This window comes from Hyla sarda, chromosome 6, assembly GCF_029499605.1.
Source record: "Hyla sarda isolate aHylSar1 chromosome 6, aHylSar1.hap1, whole genome shotgun sequence".
Lineage (NCBI taxonomy): Eukaryota > Metazoa > Chordata > Amphibia > Anura > Hylidae > Hyla > Hyla sarda.
In genome coordinates this window covers 251956734-251982441 of record NC_079194.1, presented here as the reverse complement: position 1 = coordinate 251982441, position 25708 = coordinate 251956734, and the positions used below count along the sequence as shown (strand labels likewise).

The window sequence follows — 25708 nt, the reverse complement described above, 5'->3', positions numbered from 1 at the left end:
GAGATGCCGGAGAAACATGATTCTGGTATCTCTGGATAGGGGATACGTTTTTGTGATACTGGACTAATTCTTTAAGTATACTTTTTAAGTAGTAAAATACAAAAACTATGCAAAAACAGATATTGTTGTAATCGTATTGACCCACAAAACATTACAGTGTTATTGCATGTGCAGCAGGTGTGGTCAGCCAGCTCACCTCCACGTCCGGCCAACGCAAGGAAAGTGTGTGGACGCACCCAACAAACTGTAAACAAGAGTTTCCAGCACGGCAGCTTCTCTTATGAACTTCCAGCTTTATTGCAATATAAATAATCCAACACACAGGACAGGAGAATGGTGACAGAAAAGAGCAACTCAACTTCAGCAGCTGATAATTATTGGAAGGATTGAGATTTTTTAATAGAAGTAATTTACGAATCTGTTTACCTTTCTGGTGCAAGTTGATCTATTACAAAAAAAAAAAAAAACATGTAAAATAAACATATGTGGTATCGCCGAGTGCGTAAATGTCCAAACTATAAAAAATATATCATTAATTAAACCGCATGGTCAATGGCGTAAGCGCAAAAAAATTCCAAAGTCCAAAATAACGTATTTTAGGTCGTTTTTTATATCATGAAAAAAATGAATAAAAAGCGATCAATAAGTCAGATCAATACAAAAATTGTACCGCTAAAAACTTCAGATCACAGCGCAAAAAATGAGCCATCATACGCAGGGAAATAAAAAAGTTATAGGCGTCAGAAGATGACAATTTTAAAACTAGACATTTTCCTGCATGTAGTTATGATTTTTTCCAGAAGTACTACAAAATCAAGCCTATATAACTAGGGTATCATTTTAACTGTATGGACCTACAGAATAACGATAAGGTGTCATTTTTACTGAAAAATGCACTGCATAGAAACGGAAGCCCCCAAAAGTTACAAAATGGCGTTTTTTCTTCGCTGTAGATTTTTGGGTAATATGACTGATGTCACTGCAAAAAAATTGGTGGCGCAAAAAATAAGCCATCATATGGATTTTTACGTGCAAAATTGAAAGGGTTATGATTTTTAAAAGGTGAGGAGGAAAAAACGAAAGTGCAAAAATTGAAAAACCCTCAGTCCTTAAGGGGTGTACAGTCCCACAATTTAAAAAAAACAAACAAAAAAAAAAAAAAAACTGTGTGGTCTCATTGCTCAAAACCCCACTCAACTGACTGATAGGAGAAGGAAAAACGCACTGAAAATTATTGTCACTAGTTTTTACTGCCGAAGCTACCATTGAAGTCAAGCTTGTGATGCTTCACCCATGCTATAATGACACACCGTTATCAATTATAAACAAAAATAACTTTATTAAACACAAAATGAGTCAATGTTGTTGAAGTAATACATGAATAGGAATGTCCTGGTTCACTCCATCTATGTGCTCTGTGACACATGGGCTTCTTCCATCTCTCCTTAATGGGCACCATCGGTAAACACCATGTTCCCTTATGTCTTCTCATTTCTCCAAGGGAGCGTAGTTTAACAACTTCTCTATGAGATCCACATGAGCAAGAAGCATACGGCGGCAGCAGTACCTCTTCAAGCCTAATGCGTCCAGTGCGTCACTGTAAAAGTAAAAGAGACATGAGGGCCCCCCCAAATAACACACAGGGACTACACAAAATCTGTGTCGCCCTAAAGGGTGTTGTACAGTATCTTGGTTTTATCTAGCTATAGGGAGTGCAAACTGGTCACACTTTTGCCCTCAAGTGAACCTGGACTATGGGTTTATCCGGTACTGTACATTCATATTGATCTACAGGAGGATCCTGAGGTTGGACCCCCAGTATTCAAACACTGGCGGCCATCAATGAACTCCTTTAAATTGAATCGAGGATCAGCAAAAACACCTATAAAAATAGTATAACATGTCATACAATTTATTTTTATTTCTACGGTGTTCATGATCTCTGCTTGAGGTCACTGAATGGAGGCTTCACTGTTTATAGCTACACAATGGGAATCAGTCCGGGTCATGTTTTAGATACATACGTGTATACTGCTGGGCAGTATGACTAAAAATGAATAGCACTGTATTCTTTTAAATTATGGCGGCTTCACAGTATTTGGGGAGGGCCCTCACCATGGTACCCAGGGTCTCGGTCAGGCCGCCCGGTAACTCTCCTCCATGTCTCCACAGTTCTGCTTGAGTTTCCCGTGTCCGCCGGGAGTTGTAGTTCCCTTCCCAGCCAGTTCAGTGAAGCTTGGACTACACTACCCAGAGACGCTGTGTGGCCGGCCGTTTCTCTACGTCATCATGCATTGGAGTTGGTTGCTATGGAAACGGTATTTCGGTATGTGAAAAGTTAATATCGTAAAGAAAAAACACACCTGCATTTGGTATGAACCGATATACCGCCCAGCACTATATGTGTATGATCAGGACAGGTTTTATTCCCTAAGGCAGCAGTGGGCAAAATTATAACTCCGAGCATGCCCGGACAGCCGAAGGCTGTCCGGACATGCTGGGAATTGTAGTTTTGCAAAATCTGGAGGTCAACAGATAGGAGACCACTGCTCTAAGTCTTCCTTTAAATGTAAAAAGGTAACATATTAACTACCAGTGTTTTTGGCATAAAAGTGACAAATTCTGAAATACTTTTGTCTACCTGGACGGTGGCGAGAAAATAAAAGGAGGTGTCCTGACAAGTTTACAGAGAAAATAGTGCAAGTTTCTGGGCAAATATACATCTAAGTTCACTGTTTACAGCACAGCCTGGGGCCCATTTCACACGAGCATGTATTTGTGTCTATATAAACGGATAAAAGTCCTGGTCTGACCACAGGTATGATAACAGATGTCCATAACACAGACGCAAAAACACGCTCACTGGAAACTTTCCGCAAGATACGCCAAATTTATTCAAACACCATCGAATTATTACAAAGTCAATGTTAAAAATTGCATAATTTGTGGGGCATATTTTTTGTACATAGTTTCTGATATTGGAAGAAATGCCCCCTATGTTTTATTAAGATGATCGGCCAGTGTTTGGAAATACCCCCGCTTAGGCCACATTTGGTTCCTTGGCCGCGTGGTAGGACCCAGACGGAGAGGAGCGCCATTTGGCATTCAGGGCATCATTTTAGGCCGAATGGATTTTAGGCCGCATTTCATGCCTGCAAAGGGTTTTAGCTGCCAGAACCAAACAGAACCCCCACAAGTGACCCTATTTTAGAAACTACACCCCCTAAAGTATTCATCTAGACCAAAAGTGAGTATTTTGAGTCCTTTTTGTGTGGCTGGAATGTTTACAAAGTCAGTGGAAAAAATTTTATTTAATTTTTTTTCTTTCACAAATGCATCATTTGTGGGACATATTTTTTGTAAATTGCATCTGAAAAGTAGGAAATGTGCCCCAAATTTTTTTTACGCTTTGTGCGCAGTGTTCTGTAATACCCTTGCTTAGGCCATATTTGGTTGCATGGCCACATGGTGGGACCCAAAAGGAGAGGAGCACCATTTGGCTTTCAGGATATCATTTTACATACAGTGCCTTGTGAAAGTATTCCGCCCCCTTGAACTTTTCGACCTTTTGCCACATTTCAGGCTTCAAAACATAAAGATATAAAACTGTAATTTTTTGTGAAGAATCAACAACAAGTGGGACACAATCATGAAGGGGAACGAAATTTATTGGATATTTCGAACTTTTTTTAACAAATAAGTTGGGGCATGTCTCTATCAGTTTTGAACATTGAGAGACTGAAATTTTTGCCCATTCCTCCTTGCAAAACAGCTCACGCTCAGGGAGGTTGGATGGAGAGCGTTTGTGAACAGCAGTTTTCAGTTCTTTCCACAGATTCTCGATTGGATTCAGGTCTGGACTTGGCCATTCTAACACCTGGATATGTTTATTTTTGAACCATTCCATTGTAGATTTTGCTTTATGTTTTGGATCATTATCTTGTTGGAAGACAAATCTCCATCCCAGTCTCAGGTCTTTTGCAGACTCCATCAGGTTTCCTTCCAGAATGGTCCTGTATTTGGCTCCATCCACCTTCCCATCAATTTTAACCATCTTCCTTGTCCCTGCTGAAGAAAAACAGGCCCAAACCATGATGCTGCCACCACCATGTTTGACAGTGGGGATGGCGTGTTCAGGGTGATGAGCTGTGTTGCTTTTATGCCAAACATAACGTTTTGCATTGTTGCCAAAAAGTTCGATTTTGGTTTCATCTGACCAGAGCACCTTCTTCCACATGTTTGGTGTGTCTCCCAGGTGGCTTGTGGCAAACTTTAAACAACACTTTTTATGGATATCTTCAAGAAATGGCTTTCTTCTTGCCACCCTTCCATAAAGGCCAGATTTGTGCAGTATACGACTGATTGTTGTCCTATGGACAGAGTCTCCCACCTCAGCTGTAGATCTCTGCAGTTCATCCAAAGTGATCATGGGCCTCTTGGCTGCATCTCTGATCAGTCTTCTTGTATGAGCTGAAAGTTTAGAGGGACGGCCAGGTCTTTGTAGATTTGCAGTGGTCTGATACTCCTTCCATTTCAATATTATCGCTTGCACAGTGCTCCTTGGGATGTTTAAAGCTTGGGAAATCTTTTTGTATCCAAATCTTGCTTTAAACTTCTCCACAACAGTATCTCGGACCTGCCTGGTGTGTTCCTTGTTCTTCATGATGCTCTCTGCGCTTTAAACGGACCTCTGAGACTATCACAGTGCAGGTGCATTTATACGGACTTGATTACACACAGGTGGATTCTATTGATCATCATTAGTCATTTAGGTCAATATTGGATCATTCAGAGAACCTCACTGAACTTCTGGAGAGAGTTTGCTGCACTGAAAGTAAAGGGGCTGAATAATTTTGCACGCCCAATTTTTTTGTTTTTTTTATTTGTTAACAAAGTTTGAAATAACCAATACATTTCGTTCCACTTCATGATTGTGTCCCACTTGTTGTTGATTCTTCACAAAAAATTACAGTTTTATACAGTAACCCCCCGACCTGCGATGGCCCCAACATATGATAAAATCGACATACGATGGCCTCTCAGAGGCCATCGCATGTCGATGTCAGCATCGACATACGATGCTTTTATATGTCGGGGCCATCGCATTAACTGCTAGCCGACAGCACAAAATGCTTAAGCTGCTGTTGGATAGCAGTTTAAGCATCCCGGGCAGGTTTGCCTACCTATTCCCGCTGCTCCGGGTCCACTTTGCGATCCTCCAGCATCTTCTGCATCTTCTCCGGGGTCCGGGCCTCGCTTTCCGGCATAGTTATTACGTCACTACGCACACCGCGCCGGCACAGCAGCATAATAACGTCACCAGAAAGCAAGGCCCAGACCCTGCAGAAGATGCGGAAGAAGCCGGAGGATCGCGAAGAAGACACCGGAGCAGCGGGACAGCATCGGGAGCCCCTTGGACAGCATCAAGAGCGGTGAGGACGTGGTCCGAAGTGGCGGGGACAGGTGAGTACAGCTTCCTATACTTTACATTGCACGGATCCCTCAACATACGATGGATTCGACAAACGATGGGTCGTTTGGAACGAATTACCATCGTATGTTGAGGGACCATTGTATCTTCATGTTTGAAGCCTGAAATGTGGCAAAAGGTTGAAAAGTTCAAGGGGGCCGAATACTTTCACAAGGCACTGTATTATAGGCCGCACTTCATCTTGCAAAGCATTCCAGCTGTCAGAACAATACTGCACCCCCAGAAGTGACCCCATTTTATATACTGCACCCCCTAAAGTATTCACCTAGGGCAAAAGTGAGTATGTTGAGCCCTTATTGTGTGGCTAGAGTCAGTGGAAAAAAATAGCAATTAGGTCATTCGGCTTATGTTACTGACAATATTTTTCTATGCGGAACAATAAATAAAAAACTATTTACTTTGAAAAAAAAAATATATATATAGAGCAATTAGCCCTATTTTCCCCAAATTATTTGTGGGACATCATTTTGGTAAGTCGCTTTTGAAATGGAGGAAATGCGCCCATATTTTGTCATGCTGTTAGTCCCAGGCTGGGCAGTAGCCCTACTTAGGTAATATCTGGTTGCCTGACCGCCTGGTAGGACCAAGAGGAAGAGGAGCCCCTTTGGCTTTCAGGGCATAATTATATGAATTATAGACCCCACCCCATGCCTGCAGAGGATCGGAGCTGTCAGAACAATACAGCACCCCTCCAAGTGTATTGGCTGGACCAGGGACTGCTCTGATCGCTCCTTGGTCAGCTGTCTGTGACAGTTAAAGTTCCTGTTGGACATATTGGCCATGAGTGGGTGCTTATTCCCACAACATGACGGATATATCCATCACTGGGCATTTCTGCAGTTTAGATGTTGGTTGTCATGTTTAAAAAAAGAAAAAAAAGATGCCAGCAGTGATCTCACAAGGGTGAGATCACTGCTGCGGCTGGGTAGCTCAATGTTTCCGCTCATGACTGCCGACGGGAAATCCGCCACCATGAGTGGACACACAAAGCTACCCGGCTGCAGCAGGGAGCTCATTTTGGTGACTGCTGGCGGACAGCCGCAGCATGTAATATGCTGCGGATGTGCATCGTGTGATCCTACACATTATGCATTTTTATTTTTCATTATAATTTAATAAATGTATTTTTACACATATTTATTATATAAGGTGATGTAATGAGCTGCTTTGCATATTCCCCTACTCAGAATGCCCTCGAAGTGCTTAATCGCCTTCTGAAGCTCCGTTACACTAGGAGTGGTGGCCTCGCCCTGAGGTAAATACTCGTCCCCTTGAGATAGATAGATATAGATATATAGATATATATATAGAAAAGTAAAGATGATGCAGCACTCCACAATTATGCATAAGGTGGTATTTATTCCAGCATGTGCAAAGACAACATTTCACCAGTCTCTCACTGGCTTTCTCAAGTGAGAGACTGGTGAAACATTGTCTTTGCACATGCTGGAATAAATACCACCTTATGCATAATTGTGGAGTGCTGCATCATCTTTACTTTTCTGGATTGAGGAACCAGTGGACCCAGGTTCCAGGAAAGCGTGCACCCCATCTTCTTTTTCATTTTCTTCTCCTACTCTGGACGACTGAAGTGCTGCCTTTATCTTTTTGCTATATATAATTTTTTTTTTTTTTTTTTTTTTTTTTTTATGCTTTGACTTAGTATTCCAAAGCATTGCAGTTATATGCTGGCTGCCCGTTATTTTTGCCTGACAGGACGTGCCAGAGGCAAAAAAACAGACCTGGGGGTCCTTGTTAAGACCCCTGGCTGCTCAGGTAACTAATAGCACCCCACAACCGTTGCGGGGTGCTACAGGAGAGAGACAGAGGGAGCCCCTCCCTCTGTCAAAACTCCTTACAGCTTGCGGTCGCTTCCGACCGAGGCTGTAAAGGGTAAAATTGCCGGGACTGAAGTTTACTTCACTCCCGGTAGTGCGGCAGGCCCCCGACCACACACACACAGCACCCCACGATCGCGCTGCAGGGTGCTGCAGGGAAGACAGAGGGAGCTACCTCCCTCTGTCAAAACACTTACAGCCACGGTCACTTCCAATCGCGGCTGTAAGGGTTAAACTGCCGATACCGAAGTTTACTTCCGGCTCTGAACGTGAGGTTCTGGCTGTGGACGTGTCATTGACCTTACTGAAGTGGATGATATGCCCCCCCTCAGCTCTATGGGAGAGACGGGAATGCACAAATGCTGTATCTCCGCCTCTCCCATAGAGATACATGGAGGGGGCGTGTCAGCCATCATGTCATGCTGCGGGTGACACGCATCCCATTGTTCGGACCCCCCGTGATCAGACATTTATAAGTATAAAAGTGTCTAAAACTGCAGATCTCCTGTAAGTTTTCTATGCATTTATTATATTTAACTCTGAAAATGTATAATATATGTGATTCTAGAGACCAATGGAAAAATACCATTAAAATTTTTTTTTAACCCCTTAAGGACCAGGCCATTTTACACCTTAGGACCAGAGCGTTTTTTGAACATCTGACCACTGTCACTTTAAGCATTAATAACTCTAAGACGCTTTTACCTATCATTCTGATTCCAAGATTGTTTTTTCGTGACATATTCTACTTTATGTTATTGGTAAAATTTTGTCGATACTTGCATCGTTTCATAGTGAAAAATTCCAAAATTTGATGAAAAAATTGAAAATTTTGCATTTTTCTAACTTTGAAGCTCTCTGCTTGTAAGGAAAATGGATATTCCAAATAATTATTTTTTTTATTCACATATACAATATGTCCACTTTATGTTTGCATCATAAAATTTACGATTTTTTACTTTTGGAAGACACCAGAGGGCTTCAAAGTTCAGCAGCAATTTTCCAATTTTTCACAAAATTTCCAAAATCACAATTTTTCAGGGACCAGTTCAGGTTTGAAGTGGATTTGAAGGGTCTTCATATTAGAAATACCCCATAAATGACCCAATTATAAAAACTGCACCCCCCAAAGTATTCAAAATGACATTCAGTCAGCGTTTTAACCCTTTAGGTGTTTCACAGGAATAGCAGCAAAGTGAAGGAGAAAATTCACAATCTTCATTTTTTACACTTGCATGTTCTTGTAGACCCAATTTTTGAATTTTTACAAGGGGTAAAAGGAGAAAATGTATACTTATATTTGTAGCCCAATTTCTCTCGAGTAAGCACATACCTCATATGTCTATGTAAAGTGTTCGGCGGGCACAGTAGAGGGCTCAGAAGCGAAGGAGCGACGAGGGGATTTTGGAGAGTACGTTTTTCTGAAATGGTTTTTGGGGGGCATGTTGCATTTAGGAAGCCCCTATGGTGCCAGAACAGGAACAAATACCCACATGGCATACCATTTTGGAAACTAGACCCCTTGAGGAACGTAACAAGGAATAAAGTGAGCCTTAATACCCCACAGGTGTTTCACGACTTTTGCATATGTAAAAAAATGTTTTAAAAATGTCACTAAAATGTGTGTTTCCACCCAAATTTCACATGTATGCAAGGGTTAATAGCAGAAAATACCCCCCAAAATTTGTAACCCCATCTCTTCTGAGTATGGGGGTACCCCATAAGTTGACCTGAAGTGTACTACGGACGAACTACAATGCTCAGAAGAGAAGGAGTCATATTTGGCTTTTTGAGAGCAAATTTTGCTCGGGGGCATGTCGCATTTAGGAAGCCCCTATGGTGCCAGGACAGCAAAAAATACCCACATGGCATACCATTTTGGAAACTAGACCCCTTGAGGAACGTAACAAGAAATAAAGTGAGCCTTAATACCCCACAGGGGTTTCACGCCTTTTGCATACGTAAAAAAAAAAAAAAAAAAATTTCACTAAAATGTGTGTTTCCCCCCCAAATTTCACATTTTTGCAAGGGTTAATAGCAGAAAATACCCCCCAAAATTTGTAACCCCATCTCTTCTGAGTATGAAGGTACCCCATAAATTGACCTGAAGTGCACTACGGGCGAACTACAATGCTCATAAGAGAGGGAGTCATATTTGGCTTTTTGAGAGCAAATTTTGCTCGGGGGGCATGTCGCATTTAGGAAGCCCCTATGGTGCCAGGACAGCAAAATAACCCCCACATGGCATACCATTTTGGAAACTAAACCCCTTGAGGAACGTAACAAGGGGTACAGTGAGCATTTACCCCCCACTGGTGTCTGTCAGATCTTTGGAACAGTGGACTGTACAAAATTTTTAATTTGCGCAGCCCACTGTTCCAAAGATCTGTCAGACACCAGTGGGGTGTAAATTCTCACTGCACCCCTCATTACATTCCGTGAGGGGTGTAGTTTCCGAAATGGGGTCACATGTGAGGTTTTTTTTTTTTGCGTTTGTCAAAACCGCTGTAACAATCAGCCAGCCCTGTGCAAATCGCCTCAAATGTACATGGTGCACTCTCCCTTCTGGGCCTTGTTGTGCGCCCCAAGAGCACTTTGCGCCCACATATGGGGTATCTCCGTAGTCGGGAGAAATTGCATTACAAATTTTGGGGGGTGTTTTTCCCTTTTACCTCTTGTCAAAATGAAAAGTATGGGGCAACACCAGCATGTTGGTGTAAAAAAATTTTTTTTTTACACTAACATGCTGGTGTAGACCCCAACTTCACCTTTTCATGAGGGGTGAAAGGAGAAAAAGCCCCCCAAAATTTGTTAAGAAATTTCTCCCGAGTACGGCGATACCCCATATGTGACCCTAAACTGTTGCCTTGAAATACGACAGGGCTCCAAAGTGAGAGCGCCATGCGCATTTGAGGCCTAAATTAGGGACTTGCATAGGGGTGGACATTGGGGTATTCTACGCCAGTGATTCCCAAACAGGGTGCCTCCAGCTGTTGCAAAACTCCCAGCATGCCTGGACAGTCAACGGCTGTCCGGCAATACTGGGAGTTGTTGTTTTGCAACAGCTGGAGGCTCCATTTTGGAAACAGTGGCGTACCAGACGTTTTTCATTTTTATTGGGGAGGGGAGGGGGGCTGTGTAGGGGTATGTGTATATGTAGTGTTTTTTACTTTTTATTTTATTTTGTGGTAGTGTAGTGTTTTTAGGGTACAGTCACATGGGCGGGGGATTACAGCGAGTTTGAGCTGCCGCGCAAAATTTGCTGCATCGCAAACTTGCAGCCTGATACTCACTGTAAGCCCCCTGCCCATGTGAATGTACCCTGTACATTCACAGTGGGGGGGGGGGGGGGGGGTGGGGGACCTCCAGCTGTTGCAAAACTACAACTCCCAGCATGCACAGTCCATCAGTGCATGCTGGTAGTTATAGTTTTGCAACAGCTGGAGGCACACGGGTTGGGAAACACTGAGTTAGGAAACAGACAATGTTTCCCAACCAGTGTGCCTCCTGTTGTTGCAAAGAACTTTTGACCCTGGGAAGCCCAGGGTCACTGAAACCCTTATTATCTCCCACCCCTAAAATTTAACTTTTATTCATATATTATTAAAAGAATTAATAAAGTGAGTGTATAACTTAAAAAATATAGGCTTGTGTGTGCTTGATAGTATTGTTTTGTATTTCATCCAGTTGTCACTGGTAGGTGAATTGGTCCCTATGTGGACTGCAGTTCCACAATATATTGCACGCACAAGCTGACAATGTTAAAATGCTGAAAATGCCCCCTCTACATGTTTCACTACTTCCGTAGCGTCCTCAGGAGGGAAAATGGTTGTTGCTGTTGTTGCAAAACCACAATTCCCAGCATTCTCAGGCATGCTGGGAGTAGTAGTTCGGCAACATCTTTAGAGCTAGATGTTGCCGAACTACAACTCCCAGCATGCTTGGAGTTGTAGTTTTGCAACATCTGGAGGACTACAGTTTGCAGACCACTAATACAGTGGTTCCCAATCTGTGCCCTTCCAGATGTTGCAAAACTACAACTCGCAGTATGCCAAAACTGTCCAGGCATGCTGGGAGTTGTAGTTCTGCAACATCTGAAGGGCCAGATGTTACAGCACTACAACTCCCAGCATGCCTGGACAGTAAGGGCATGCTGAGGATGTGTAGTTTTGCAACATCTGGAAGGGCACAGTGGTCTCCAAACTGTGGACCTCCAGATGTCGCAAAACTGCAACTCCCAGCATGCCCAGACGCCAAGGGCTGTCTGGGCATGCTGGGAGTTGTAGTTTACAGGGTCCCTTTACAGCAATGCATGTCGCTTTACGGCGACGTGCATTGCTGTAAAGGGCCCGACCGCGGCTGAAGATCTACTCACCTGTCTCCGCCGCCGCCATCTTCATCGTCTGGATCCGGGTCTTCAGGGACGAGGTAAGTACCGGGGCCGGTCCCCAGCACTCCCCCGTCCCCCGCCGCGTCCTCCGGTCTTCCTCCCGTCCTCTCCGGACTTCAAGGGGCCGGGCAGGACGGGAGGAAGTAACCGCCCCCCCTCCTGCGATTGGTCGGTTAACTAACCGACAGATCGCAGGGGATCGGAGGAGGTGGCAGGCTTGCCACCTCGCTCCTAGGCTCCAGCATGGTCCTGGCTGTGTGTGACAGCCGGGATCATGCGAAATTACCGGGCGGTCGGGTCCCAGAGACCCGATCAGCCCGGTATCGCCGCAGATCGCAAGGGCGATTTCCCTTGCGATTTGCGGCGATCGCCGACATGGGGGGCCTACATGGCCCCCCTCGGCGTTTGCCCTGGATGCCTGCTGAAGGATTTCAGCAGGCATCCAGTTCCGATCTCTGCCCGGCGAGCGGCAGAGACCGGAAAATGCCATGACGTTGTGGAACGTCATTGGTCCTTAAAGCCCAGGGTGCCATGACGTTCCACAACGTCATTGGTCCTTAAGAGGTTAAATAAAAAAAAAATAAAAAACCCATACTTGGTTGATTTTTGTATAAAAAGGAACAATGAAGATGTTCATCCTTTCAGTTGAGTCTGGGGTCCAGAATTTCTGTAGTGTGAATAGTGCAGTAGATCCCAATTTAAAAACAATAGCAGGCTGCAGAACTCCTCTCAGAAAATACATAGTGTGAATGGACACAAAATGTAATGTGAAGGTTTCCGCTCAGTGACTAGCAGAGTCTGCTGGAAAATGGTATAACTTCTTCTAAACCCGGCTTAATAGAAGAGAGGGACTCAATGATTTTTTATTTTTCCATTTCTGCTGGAACTGCTCAGGCACCATAAGAGTAAGACGTAATAATTGGAATAAGAAAGCCATCGAGTTGATCTATAGCTATAACACAAGGAGGCCATGAAGACGGTGAACATACCCTTCAGTGTACTCGGCCTGCAGCAGCCCCAGGTATGCCTCCCACTTATTTCCGACGATCTTCCCACACGTGAAGCATCTGACAGGGATAATCATTTTGCTGAACTCCTTGCGGGAAGAAAAGACATGAAATTAGGTCACAAGCCATCATAATATCCAGCTAAATAATAACAAATGCTCCGCCGGGACCTCTCGATGCCCTTGCTCGGGGCTACGGTGAACTCTGGAGACAAGACTGCTTACAGATAATAAGCTGGTGTATGAGCTTGTAATGGTGTGATCAATGAGCGTGGCCGTGTGCGGCTCTCCACATCTTATCATTTACCGACTAGCAGCCGTGATCGCTTAACAAAGTAAATGGATAATTTTATATAAAAGGTTCCTAAGATCAGCTGGGAAGACAACAAATAATGCAACAGGCAGAAGTGTCCCGACTATAGAACAGATATGAAATACAGTAAGATATAATTAAGACTCAATGTGATCTGGAGCGGCTCCTTGTCACTGACAGCAAACAGATTCTCCCGACGCTAACGCGTTTTGGAGCTTGTTTCAGATCTCTGATTTGTTTGAAGAGAAGGAAACAAGCCCCAAATTGTGTTACCTGTGAGGAGACTCTAATAATAAAGGGAGTTCTTTGAATTCTCTGGGAGTTCAGTTCATACAGAAGCGGTCATTCATCCATCTGCTATACACTGAGATCCGCTCTGTCTTGTGAGGGATTCCAGCGACATGTAAACCCTGAAGGTCCCCTCCACAAGCCTGCATCGCTATTGTACCTTTCAGGAGCTCACAAATATGAAAATATAAACTCCTGCTCTCAGGTGTCCCCCTGCCTACAATACCCAAGGACTACTCTATTAAGATATTTACTTGTCTTTTTTCCTTTACTCCTGCTCAGAGGTGACACTGAACCCGGGGAATACTTTGGTTCAGCTCCTGGTGGCACCAGCTAAAGCCATATTACAAATGTTACCAGCAATTTTGGGTTATGTAATACCATGCCTAGACCCCCAGGGAGGCTAGCAGTAACCTCCTCACAGCCAAGACCACCAGGAAGGCTGGCAGTAACCTCTCCAATACCCTAGACCACAGCCCAATGCTCCTAGGAGTTGTGGCTCACAGTGAACAGTAGGGTGTAGACTAGGTAAGTATAGGTATGGCTGGGGGAACAAATGGGTACATGAATGTCCGATAGTGGTACCCATTTGGAAGATACTAGGAAGACATTTTTTTTTTTTTAATCAACCGGTGCCAGAAAGTTAAACAGATTTGTAAATTACTTCTATTAAAAAAAAAAAAAAATCAATCCTTCCAGTACTTATTAGCGGCTGTATACTACAAAGGAAAGGTTTTTCTTTTTGGATTTCTCTTGTGTCACAACAAAATTGCTCTCTGCTGACCATTTTAGGAACTGTCCAGAGCAGCATATGTTTGCTATGGGGATTTTCTCCTGCTCTGGACAGTTCCTAAAATGGACAGCAGAGAGCACTGTGGTCATGACATAAGAGAAATCCAAAAAGAAAAAGCATTTCCTCTGTAGTATATAGCCCCTAAAAAGTACTGGAAGGATTAAGATTTTTTAATAGAAGTAATTTACAAATCTGTTTAACTTTGACACCAGTTGATTGAAAAAAGAAAAAAAAAAAAAAAAAAAAAAAAAGCTTTCTACGGGAGTACCCCTTTAAGCTCAAAATAATTTTTACATTTGTACCCATTGACAACTGAATAGCTTTGTATTGTCTTTATAGCATTGCATTATTGGACCTGAGGAAGGCACTCTTTATGTGCCAAAACACATCGTCCATAATAAAATATCTATTGCCCTGTGCTGGCAGAGTCCTTTAGTTTTGTGACATCCCTTTTGAGCAGCCAACAATGGAGGCTGGCAGTAACCATTCCACTACTCTAGACCACCAGAGAGGCTGACTGTAACCACTCCATTACTCCAGACCACCAGGGGAGCTAAAAATAACCAGCATTACGCCCCTTACACTAACAGAGGAACTGGCATTTACTTTCTAACTACACCAAACAATCATAGAAACTGAATTTAACCAATCCACTACACCACAAAGTAGGGATCGACCGATATCGATTTTTTTAGGGCCGATAATCTGTCAACTTTCAGGCGGATAGCCAATAACTTATACCGATATTCCGGTATAAGTTATCGGCTATTTCAATCCCCCCAGCGGAGCAGAAGCCGTTGCAGATCAATGATTTAAAACGGGCGCTTTAAATCAATGAACTGCAGCGGCTTCTTTTGCCAGGCCAGAGACCGCCACTTGCTTCTCTCCCCCTGCCTGTCCTAGGATCCTGAGTCTAACCACCACAGTTGCCCCATTGCCTCCCCCCCCCCCAATCCTCTGCCCACATACTACCACCGCCCCATCACCTCCACCATCCCCGGTGTTATAATTATCTGTTCCAGGGGGTCCGCAATACTTCTGGCTCCGTCGAGGTCCCCCCGGGAACAGGTAGTTATCACACCGGGGATGGGGGGAGGCGATAGGGCGGAGGCAGCATGTGGGCAGAGGATTGGGGGGGGGGGGGGGTTCGTCGGTAATGGGGCAGCGGCGGTATGTGGCCAGAGGATGGGGGGAGGCAATGGGGCAGCAGTGGCGACGGTCGTCTCTGGCCGGGAGGTGGGGCGGGCATTATCGGCAAGGTAATTGCCGATACTGATAATGTCCAAAATCGTGATTATCAGCCAAACCGATAATCGGTCGATCCTTACCACAAAGTAAACTGGTATTAATCTGAACCACCAGAGAAACTGGCATCAACCCTTTTACTGCAATAAATTACCAGGGAAACTGGCATTAACATCTGAAATATCCTACAACACTATGGAAGCTGGCATTAAAGGGGTCATCTGCATTTTAAAGCCTATTCCCTGTGGAAATGAAATCTGTTTTGAAAAGCCGGATAACCCCCTTTAATCCCTCCTCTACTCTAGACCACTAGGGCAGCTAACACTAAGCTCTTTTTTTTTTTTTTTTTTTTATCCCTGACCACCAGAATAAGGGTCATTAAAGGGGTACTTCTGTACATCAGTATGTCTGATTGCAGGGTGTCAGTCGCTGGGACCCTGCGTGATCTCCGAGCCGGCACCACAGTGTTTTGAACACAGAAGCTTTGAGCCATGCCCCCTCCCATTCATGTCTAGTACCAGCTGTCACGACTCCTCCCATAGACCTGAATGGAGGGGGCTTGACGGCTGTGGTCGCCCCTCATCTGGCACGGAGCAGAGTCCGCTCCCTGCACCAGATGAACGGGGTGCCGCACTGGAGATTGCGGGTGGTGCCAGCGCCTTTGGATAGGGGATAAGATGTTGTGGGTGGATGACCCGTTGAAGTGAAAGGAACCAAGTTGTAATACCACATATAACCTGAGGACAGGTGTGGTGCTTTTTATTTTAAGCAGAGATTAGCTGTGGTTTTCTATCGCTGAATATCTCCTTTCTACCCTAGACAGCTAACAGCAGGGTCACACATCTCCCTGACCCTACAATGTAGAGCTCACCAAGCATTGTCTACATTAGAATACAACTGTATCCACTTTTAAGCACCACTCTCTGATCCCTCTACACGTATGAACGATCGTCTGAGACTCCACATGTTCTTTACTGAGAAGAGACTTAAGCCGCTGCAAGACACCTCCCTCCTCTGGCAGCGGCTTATCTCCCTCTGAGAAAAAGGATCAAGTTACTGAAATCCAACATGTTGACCCCTCTCTCCCCTATCATCATCTGTAGAATAACTGGAATGCCCCTTTACAGGTTAGATCAGTGTTTCCCAACCAGGGTGCCTGCAGCTATTGCAAAACTACAACTTCCAGCATGCCCAGACAGCCAAAGGCTGTCTGGGCATGCTGTGAGTTGTAGTTTTGCAGCATCTAGAGGCACCCTGGTTGGGAAACACTGATCTATATCAATCGCTTGCTTTTATAAACAAGTGCAGGGCTCCTTACAGAACTCTATAAGGTATCCTGTATACCCACCTCAAAGGGGCAAGTAGATCCAAACCCCACCCAAGAGTGGGCAGTCAGGGCATTTTAAGCTGTTGTGGGGTGTACAAAAATTTCTCGATTTTGTCAATTTAAAGAAATTATTGCACTGTCCCTGTGTTCCCCAACCAGGGTGCCTCCAGCTGATGCAAAACTTCAACTCCCAATATGTCCAGATAGCTTTTGTCATGATGAGGAGTTGTAGCTTTGCAATGGTTGAAGGCCCCCTGGTTGGGAAACATTAACCCGGTAATAAATATCTGACCAGTGGGGTTGGACCACTGAGACCCCCATTGATATTATATATATATATATATATATATATATATATATATATAAAACAGGAGGTCCCTCCATACCATCCACTCACTATGGGACTGCTGAGATCTCTTCAGAGACCCCTATAGAGAGAATGGAACTGATTCAGAGCATGTAGGAGGTTACTTTATTCACCTGGGGGACAAGGGACGCCTTTCTTCTCAATGCTGGCTTGACCACAACCAGATACTTATCACTAGTGACACAAAAAACATCCAGATTTGTTTTGGGAGGTTCTCCTTGAATCTGAAGGTCATATTTGGCCCTAAACTCCCTGAGCGAGGTGCAACTGTAAGGAGTTAAGTGGAATTGCAAAGGATCACCACTTATCTCCAGATGTACATATAGTAAACAGCAATGCCTAGCACATACAGTCATGGCCGTAAATGTTGGCACCCCTGAAATATTTCAAGAAAATTAAGTATTTCTCACAGAAAAGGATTGCAGTAACATGTTTTGCTATACACATGTTTATTCCCTTCGTGTGTATTGGAACCAAACCAAAAAAGGGGGGAAAAAAAAAAAGCAAATTGGTCATAATGTCACACCAAACTCCAAAAATGGTCTGGACAAATTTATTGGCACCCTTTCAAAATGGTGGAAAAATAAGATTGTTTCAAGCATGTGATGCTCCTTTAAACTCACCTGGGGCAAGTAATAGGTGTGGGCAATATAAAAATTACACCTGAAAGCAGGTAAAAAAGGAGAGAAGTTCACTTAGTCTTTGCATTGTGTGTGCGGACTTGAGAACCAAAATTGTGGAAAAATATCAACAATCTCAAGGTTACAAGTTCATCTCCAGAGATCTAGATTTGCCTTTGTCCACAGTGCACAACATTATCAAGAAGTTTGCAACCCATGGCATTGTAGCTAATCTCCCAGGGCATGGACCGAAGCAAAAAATTGATGAAAAGTGTCAACGCAGGATAGTCCGGATGGTGGATAAGCAGCCCCAAACAAGTTCCAAAGATATTCAAGCTGTCCTGCAGGCTCAGGGAGCATCAGTGTCAGCGCAAACTATCCGTCGACATTTAAATGAAACAAAACGCTATAGCAGGAGACCCAGGAGGACCCCACTGCTGACACAGAGACATAAAAAAGCAAGACTACATTTTGCCAAAATGAACTTGAATAAGCCAAAATCCTTCTGGGAAAACATCTTGTGGATAAATGAGACCAAGATAGAGCTTTTTGGTAAAGCACATCATTCTACTGTTTACCGAAAACAGAATGAGGCCTACAAAGAAAAGAACACAGTACCTACAGTGAAATATGGTGGAGGTTCAATCATGTTTTGCTGCCTCTGGCACTGGGTGCCTTGAATGTGTGCAAAGCATCATGAAATCTGAGGATTACCAATGGATTTTGGGTCGCACTGTACAGCCCCGTGTCAGAAAGAGTTTGCGTCCAAGATCTTGGGTCTTCCAGCAGGACAATGATCCCAAAGGGTGTGAAAACAAATATTAAGATAAGGGTATATGTCCAGATAATGTCCAGCCAATGTTTGGAGTGACATTATGTCCAATTTGCTTTTTTTCCTCCCTTTTTTGGTTTAGTTCCAATGCACACAGAAGGAATAAACATGTGTATAGCAAAACATGTGTTACTGCAATCCTTTTCTGTGAGAAATACTTAATTTTCTAGAAAAATTTCAGGGGTGCTAATATTTATGGCCATGACTGTAGCTGTAGTGTAGCAGGGACTCCTGTCAAATTGATAGGAGTCCCTGCTGGGCAATTAACTCCTTAAAGATGCAGGACTTATATTTACGACCTGCGCCGACTCCCGCGATATAGCGCGGGGTCACGCGGTGACCCCGCGTCATATCAGGTCAGTCTCGCCGGCCATCAACGTCCGGGACCTGCGGCTAATACCGGACATCACCGTTCGCGGTGATGCCTGGTATTGACTCTTAAGATGCGGTGATCAAAGTTGATCGCCGTGTCTGAACTGAAAGTAAAGGCTTCCCAGTAGGTCAGTGGTGCTGTTCAGGACCATCGCAGTGAAATCGCAGTATGCCGGATGCGAGGAGGATCCCTACTTGCCTCCTGCATATTCGATCGCCGCATGACTGCGCCGTGCCTGAGATCCAGGCTTGAGCAGTCGAATGGCGATAACACTGATCAATGCCATGCTATTGCATGGCAGTGATCAGTGAAGGAAATCAGTGTGTGCACTGTTATAGTTCCCTATGGGGACTATAACATTGCAAAAAAAAGGGAAAATAAAGTGTTCATAAATGTGATTTAACCCTCTTCCCTAATAAAAATATGAATCACCCCCCTTTTCCCCCCCATGAAAAAAAGACAAAAGACTAAGTTAATAAAAATAAATCTAAACATATGTGGTAGTTACGCATGCGTAATTGTCCTAACTATAAAAATATATTGTTAATGAAACTGCACAGTCAATGGCGTATGCGTAAAAAAAATTCCAAAATAGCGTATTTTTGCTCACTTTTTATACCATAAAAAATATAAAAATAAAAAAAGAATAAAAAGCGATAAAAAGTCCGATCAAAAAAAATGCTACCGATAAAAACTTCAAATCACGGAGCATAAAATGAGCCCTCATACATCCCCATATGCAGAAAAAAAATAAAAAAAATAAAAAAAAAATAAACATTATAGGGGTCAGAAGAGGACATTTTTAATCATTAATTTTCCTGCATGTAGTTATGATTTTTTCCAGAAGTACGACAAAATCAAACCTATATAAGCAGGGTATCATTTTAATCGTATGGACCTACAGAATAAAGATAAGGTGTAATTTTTATCGAAAAATGCACTGCGTAGAAACGGAAGCCCCCAAATATTACAAAATGGCATTTTATTTCAATTTTGTAGCACAATGATTTTTTTCCCATTTCGTCATAGATTTTTGGGTAAAATGACTGATGTCGCTGCAAAGTAGAATTGGTGGCGCAAAAAATAAGCCATAATATGGATTTTTAATAGGGAAGGAGGGAAAAACAAAAATGATTCCTTAACCTGTTAAGGACCCAGGGAGCACCTGTACGCCCTGTTTCTCTCCCGTTCTATAACACGGCGTGGCCCTGCGCGCTATTAACCCTTTAGATGCGGCATTCAAAGTTGAACGCCGCATCTAAAGTGAAACTAAAACATTGCCGGCTAGCTCAGGGGGCTGTTCGGGATCGCTGCATCCCGAACAGCTGAGACACAGCAGGAGGGTCCCTTACCTTGCCTCCTGGTGTCCAATCACCGAATGACTGCTCAGTGCTTGAGATCCATGCATGAGCAGTCAAGCGGCAGAATCATCGATCAATGGTTTCCTATGAGAAACCACTGATCAATGTAAAAGGTCAGTGTGTGCAGTGTTATAGTCCCCTATAACACTGCAAAAAAAAAAAAGGGAATAAAGATAATTTAACCCCTTCCCTAATAAAAGTTTGAATCACCCCCCTTTAAAGAAAAAAAAATAACAAGTGTAAATAAAAATAAACGTATGTGGTATCGCCGTGTGCAGAAATGTCAGAATTATAAAAATGTATTGTTATTTAAACCGCACAGTCAATGGCGTATGCGCAAAAAATTCCAAAGTCCAAAATAGTGCATTTTTGGTCACTTTTAATATCATGAAAAAATGAATAAAAAGCGATCAAAAAGTCTGATCAATACAAAAATGGTACCGATAAAAACTTCAGATCATGGCGCAAAAAAATTTGCCCTCATACCGCCCCATAGGGGTCAGAAGATGACAATTTTAAAGGTATAAATTTTCCTGCATGTAGTTATGATTTTTTCCAGAAGTACGACAATATCAAACCTATAAAAGTAGGGGATCATTTTAATCGTATGAACCTACAGAATAAAGAGAAGGTGTCATTTTTTACCAAAAAATTATGTTTTTTCCTTCAATTTTGTCTCACAATGATTTTTTTTTTCCCATTTCACCGTTGATTTTTGGGTAAAATGACTGACGGCATTACAAAGTAGAATTGGTGGCGCAAAAAAAGCCATCATATGGATTTTTAGGTTCAAAATTGAAAGAATTATGATTTTTTAAAGGTAAGGAGGAGAAAACGAAAATGCAAAAACGGAAAAACCCTGGGTCCTTAAGGGGTTAATAATTCCTGCTCAGCTCTGTATCCAGACATGCACTTGCATCTTTCTTTGCACCGTCTAGTGACTATTTATCGCTCACTAAAGGCAGCTGTGGCCTGAATACGGACCGGAGCAGGAAGAAGTGAGCATTACATCCCCTAGGGTAGTGAGTACAGGAGCAGGTAGCGGTGAGTATTAGATCCCCTAGTGTAGTGAGCACAGGAGCAGGTAGCAGTGAGTATTAGATCCCCTAGTGTAGTGAGTACAGGAGCAGGTAGCGGTGAGGATTAGATCCCCTAGTGTAGTGAGTACAGGAGCAGGTAGCAGTGAGTATTTAATTCCCTAGTGTAGTGAGTACAGGAGCAGGTAGCGGTGAGTATTAGATCCCCTTGTGTAGTGAGTACAGGAGCAGGTAGCGGTAAGTATTTGATCCCCTAGTGTAGTGAGTACAGGAGCAGGTAGCAGTGAGGATTAGATCCCCTAGGGTAGTGAGTACAGGAGCAGGTAGCAGTGAGTATTTGATCCCCTAGTGTAGTGAGTACAGGAGCAGGTAGCGGTGAGTATTAGATCCCCTAGTGTAGTGAGTACAGGAGCAGGTAGCGGTGAGTATTAGATCCCCTTGTGTAGTGAGTACAGGAGCAGGTAGCAGTGAGTATTTGATCCCCTAGTGTAGTGAGTACAGGAGCAGGTAGCAGTGAGTATTTGATCCCCTAGTGTAGTGAGTACAGGAGCAGGTAGCGGTGAGTATTAGATCCCCTTGTGTAGTGAGTACAGGAGCAGGTAGCGGTGAGTATTAGATCCCCTAGTGTAGTGAGTACAGGAGCAGGTAGCAGTGAGTATTTGATCCCCTAGTGTAGTGAGTACAGGAGCAGGTAGCAGTGAGTATTTGATCCCCTAGTGTAGTGAGTACAGGAGCAGGTAGCGGTGAGTATTAGATCCCCTTGTGTAGTGAGTACAGGAGCAGGTAGCGGTGAGTATTTGATCCCCTAGTGTAGCGAGTATAGGAGCAGGTAGCGGTGAGTATTACATCCTTGATAGCCCATTCAAAAAAAAAAATATATATATATATATATATATATAATAAAAATATTGTACCCCCATATTAGAGACATTTTGTAATGATTATTGTATAATTCATATGCTTTACTTTCCTCTATAACAGGCCCTGTTCCTCTCCCTATCTCCCCAGTCCCCCAATTTACAGGTGAGGTCTTCTCTAAGGCTCCTTTCACACTGAGTATTCATCCGCTATTAAACGTCCGTTTTCTGTGTAAAAAGGGATGAATAACCATGGATGAAATAACGGGTGCTAACAGCTCAATAAATATTCATCCGTTAGGACCCATTATAACATCCCTCATGTATGGCCATAACACCTCTGCCTACAGACTCCCACAGCAGGGACTACTACTACTCCCATCATGGAACAGACTTGTTTCCATGATGGGAGAAGTAATTCCCTGGCTGCGGGAGTCTGCAGGCAGCTGGGGAGGCTACATTAGTGTTTGTACTACAACCCCATCATGAAACAGAGTCTGTTCCATGATGGGAGTAGTAGTACAGGGGCTGAGGGATTAATCGTACTGAGGAACCATTCAGGGCTCTCAGCTGGAGATTTAAAAATGAACATTGTGAGTGGCAGGGGATCATATGTATATTAAAAGTGCTGTGGGGGCAAGATATTTAGTGCTGCAGGAGGGGGGGGGGGCAGACATATAGCCTATATATCTAGTCCCCCAGCGCATTTATAATATTCCCCATGCAGCGCATTAATAAAGATATGACCCCTGCCAGCGCATAATACATATATACCCCCCGCCGGTGCATTTATAAATATATAGCCCCCCTGCCGGCACATTTCTAAATATATACACCCTGCAGCGCATGTATAATATACCCCTGCAGCGCTATGAATGAAAAGTATTGCTATTAGCAGCGCATAGTGCCAGCAGACATAATTGAAATACTTTTCAATCATAGCGCTGCAGGGGTATATGTATATAGAAGCGCTGGGGGGGGCAGACATATCGCGTTATATGCCCCCCCCAGCGCATCTACATACATATGTTACCGCAGCGCTATGTGTGAAAAATATTTCTATCAGCAGCATTGGAGGTATATATTTATAAATGCGCCAGCGGGGGTCATTTCTTTATTAATGCGCTGCAGGGGGCATATTTTAAATGCGCTGGGGGGGCTAGATATATAGGCTATATCAGGGGTGTGGAAATTAAAAAGAAAACTACTTGTCTAAGGGACTAAAGTGGAACACAATCTACTTGGCCCTCAAGAAAATCCACTTGTCCTGGTAGATAAAATAATTTCAACCAAAATAGTCTGATCCACTCCACTAGACCACCAGGGATGGATATAATATCCTTTAGACCAGGGGTGTCAAACTCAAATTCATCAGGGGCTGCATCAGCAGTTTGGTCACCCTCAAAGGGCCGGTTGTATCTGTAGGACCCCCCACATACCGTATATGCCGGTGTATAAGACGACTGGGTGTAAAAGACGACCCCTAACTTTTACAGTTAAAATGTAGTTCGGGATATACTCGCCATATAAGACTACCCCTCCTACCGCAATGTACAGTACCTTGTAGTTCCCCCCACATTAGGTAGGCAGTACAGTTCCCCCAACATTAGGTAGGCAGCATAGTTCCCCCCACATTAGGTTGGCAGCACCCCCCCCCCCACAGACATACAGCCTCCAGCCATATACAGTGTATGGCTAGAGGCTGTATGTCTGTGTGCTGCCCCCACTGGACCATAGCAGTAGGTGCCAGGACCAGTCGAGCGGTGAGCGGCTTAATCATCTCCAGCAGACGTGCGACCTCGGGCTCTGCTTGGGCTCAGCTGTGAGGTGAGATCCCCTCACACCGGCTGGGGGGCTCTGAGCAGCGGCCCCGGCTACTGAAATCAGCTGGGGGCCGCCACTGCCCCCTCCATACACCCTGAGCGCTGGTGTGAGGTGCAGACTTGCATTGGCTCCTGCACCTCACACCGGCATTAAAGAAAAATACGGGGGAAGTCGGTCTGTCACTGCTAGCCCGATACAGGGCTAAATCTATGAACAATTCACCTGCCCGGCACCCAAAACTACTTGTCCCGGGCATCGGGCGATAGGATTTCCCCATCCCTGCTATATGACTGCCCCCCACATCACTTTTAATATACATATGGCCCCTGCTACTCACAATGTTCATTTTTAAATCTCTCACCGAGACCCCTGAATGGTTCCTCAGCACCGGCCATTCAGGGCTCCCCGCGGGGGATTCAAAAATTAAAGTTAAAACACACTGATACATTGCAGGGTTACGGACCATGCCGCCCGCTCCCCTGCTTAATAACTTCTGATTGCATCGGGTGTCAGAAGTGAAACCCGGTGTGATCAATCCCTCAGTCCCTGTACTACAACCCCCATAATGGAACAGACTCTGTTCCATGATGGGGGTAGTAGTACAAACACTAATGTAGCCTCCCCAGCTGTCTGCAGACTCCCGTAGCCAGGGAATTACTACTCCCATCATGGAAACAAGTCTGTTCCATGATTGGAGTAGTAGTAGTCCCTCAGCACTGCAGGTGTCTGCTGATGTCACCTCTGCTGAGCATGCTCAGAAGTAACAACAGATATAATAAACTGTGTGCAAACGGATGACATAAAGGCACATCTGTTTGCCATAGACTTCAATGTTAAAAAGAACATCCGTAAATGTATCCGTTTCTTGTGACGGAATAAAAATTAATGCGTGTGCCGTTATTTCTTCTGTCACAATGAACGTCCGTTATTCACTATAACGGGTCATAACAGATAATCAAAAAATCCTATAGACTTTAATGTGATTTTGTAGCGGACGTTTAACATGCTTTTTTAACACTTTTCTAACGGATCTTTTAACGGATGAATTTTATAGTGTGAAAGCAGCCTAAACTTTGTTTACTTTTCTTCTCTGTCTGGCCTAGACAGCCATTAAGATTTCTCCCTTACAAGTCTTCTCCACAGAACCAGCCAAACATTTTAGTCTCCTTTCTGCGGTACAATACCCACCTATTCACAAACTCCCCATGTTTATTGTCACACAGTAATAGTATCCTCTTTGCGCCCCCATAAAGTTGTTAGGCCCCGTCTGTGCCCCCCATGTAGCCCTGCATCCAATGTGCGGGGACAGCCTTGTAACCACGTGATCGGAGCACATACACATGTCCCTCTATCCAGGACATGAAGTGACGTCACACGAAGCCTGAAATAACAATATATATAACTATATCCACATATAAATCACTTATACACAGCAGCGTCTCACCTCTCCCGAGCTCCACACACACGTGACTCCTCACGCACTCGCCGGCGTCTTCCTGGTCCCGGAGACCGCCGTCTGTTAGCTATGCCGCTGTGTTCGGTGGAGCGCCCTCTAGAGTACGGGAGGCTGCAGTACAGTCGTAGCGGAGAGCGCTGCTGTGAGGATGATCATAGCGCCAGGACTGAGGAGACAGACAGCTGCAGCAGCAGGTAGTGTCCTGTGTCTTCTCTATATACTGTCCACTATATACTGGACTGTGTGTATGTCAGTGCCGGGTGTTTATGTGAAAACTAGTTCTATCCTAC

The 25708-nt window shown here is 44.0% G+C and overlaps 2 protein-coding genes across 4 annotated transcripts in view; one reads left to right on the top strand and one right to left on the bottom strand.

Moving 5' to 3' along the window:
- Positions 1-273: 273 nt before the first annotated feature.
- On the bottom strand, positions 274-25544 carry POLR2L (RNA polymerase II, I and III subunit L). Its single transcript, XM_056526920.1, has 3 exons — positions 25407-25544; positions 12709-12815; positions 274-1597 (listed from the first exon to the last, which is right to left on the bottom strand). The coding sequence occupies exons 2-3, from the start codon at positions 12801-12803 to the stop codon at positions 1489-1491; spliced, it is 204 nt and encodes a 67-aa protein (XP_056382895.1). The 5' UTR covers positions 12804-12815; positions 25407-25544; the 3' UTR covers positions 274-1488.
- Positions 25481-25708, top strand: part of TSPAN4 (tetraspanin 4) — a 719066-nt gene continuing 718838 nt past the window's right edge. For all 3 annotated transcript variants that reach the window (XM_056526916.1, XM_056526919.1, XM_056526918.1), the window contains exon 1: positions 25481-25612. The gene's annotated coding sequence lies outside the window, so the exon portion shown is untranslated. The remainder of the gene's footprint in view (positions 25613-25708) is intronic.

Bases quoted from the DNA above. Each gene is read 5' to 3' on its own strand.
- POLR2L (XM_056526920.1), bottom strand. From the start codon at position 12,803: ATGATTATCCCTGTCAGATGCTTCACGTGTGGGAAGATCGTCGGAAAT. The intron at 1,598-12,708 runs GTATGTTCACCG...TTACTTTTACAG, and splicing joins CAGGCCGAGTACACTGAAGG to TGACGCACTGGACGCATTAG.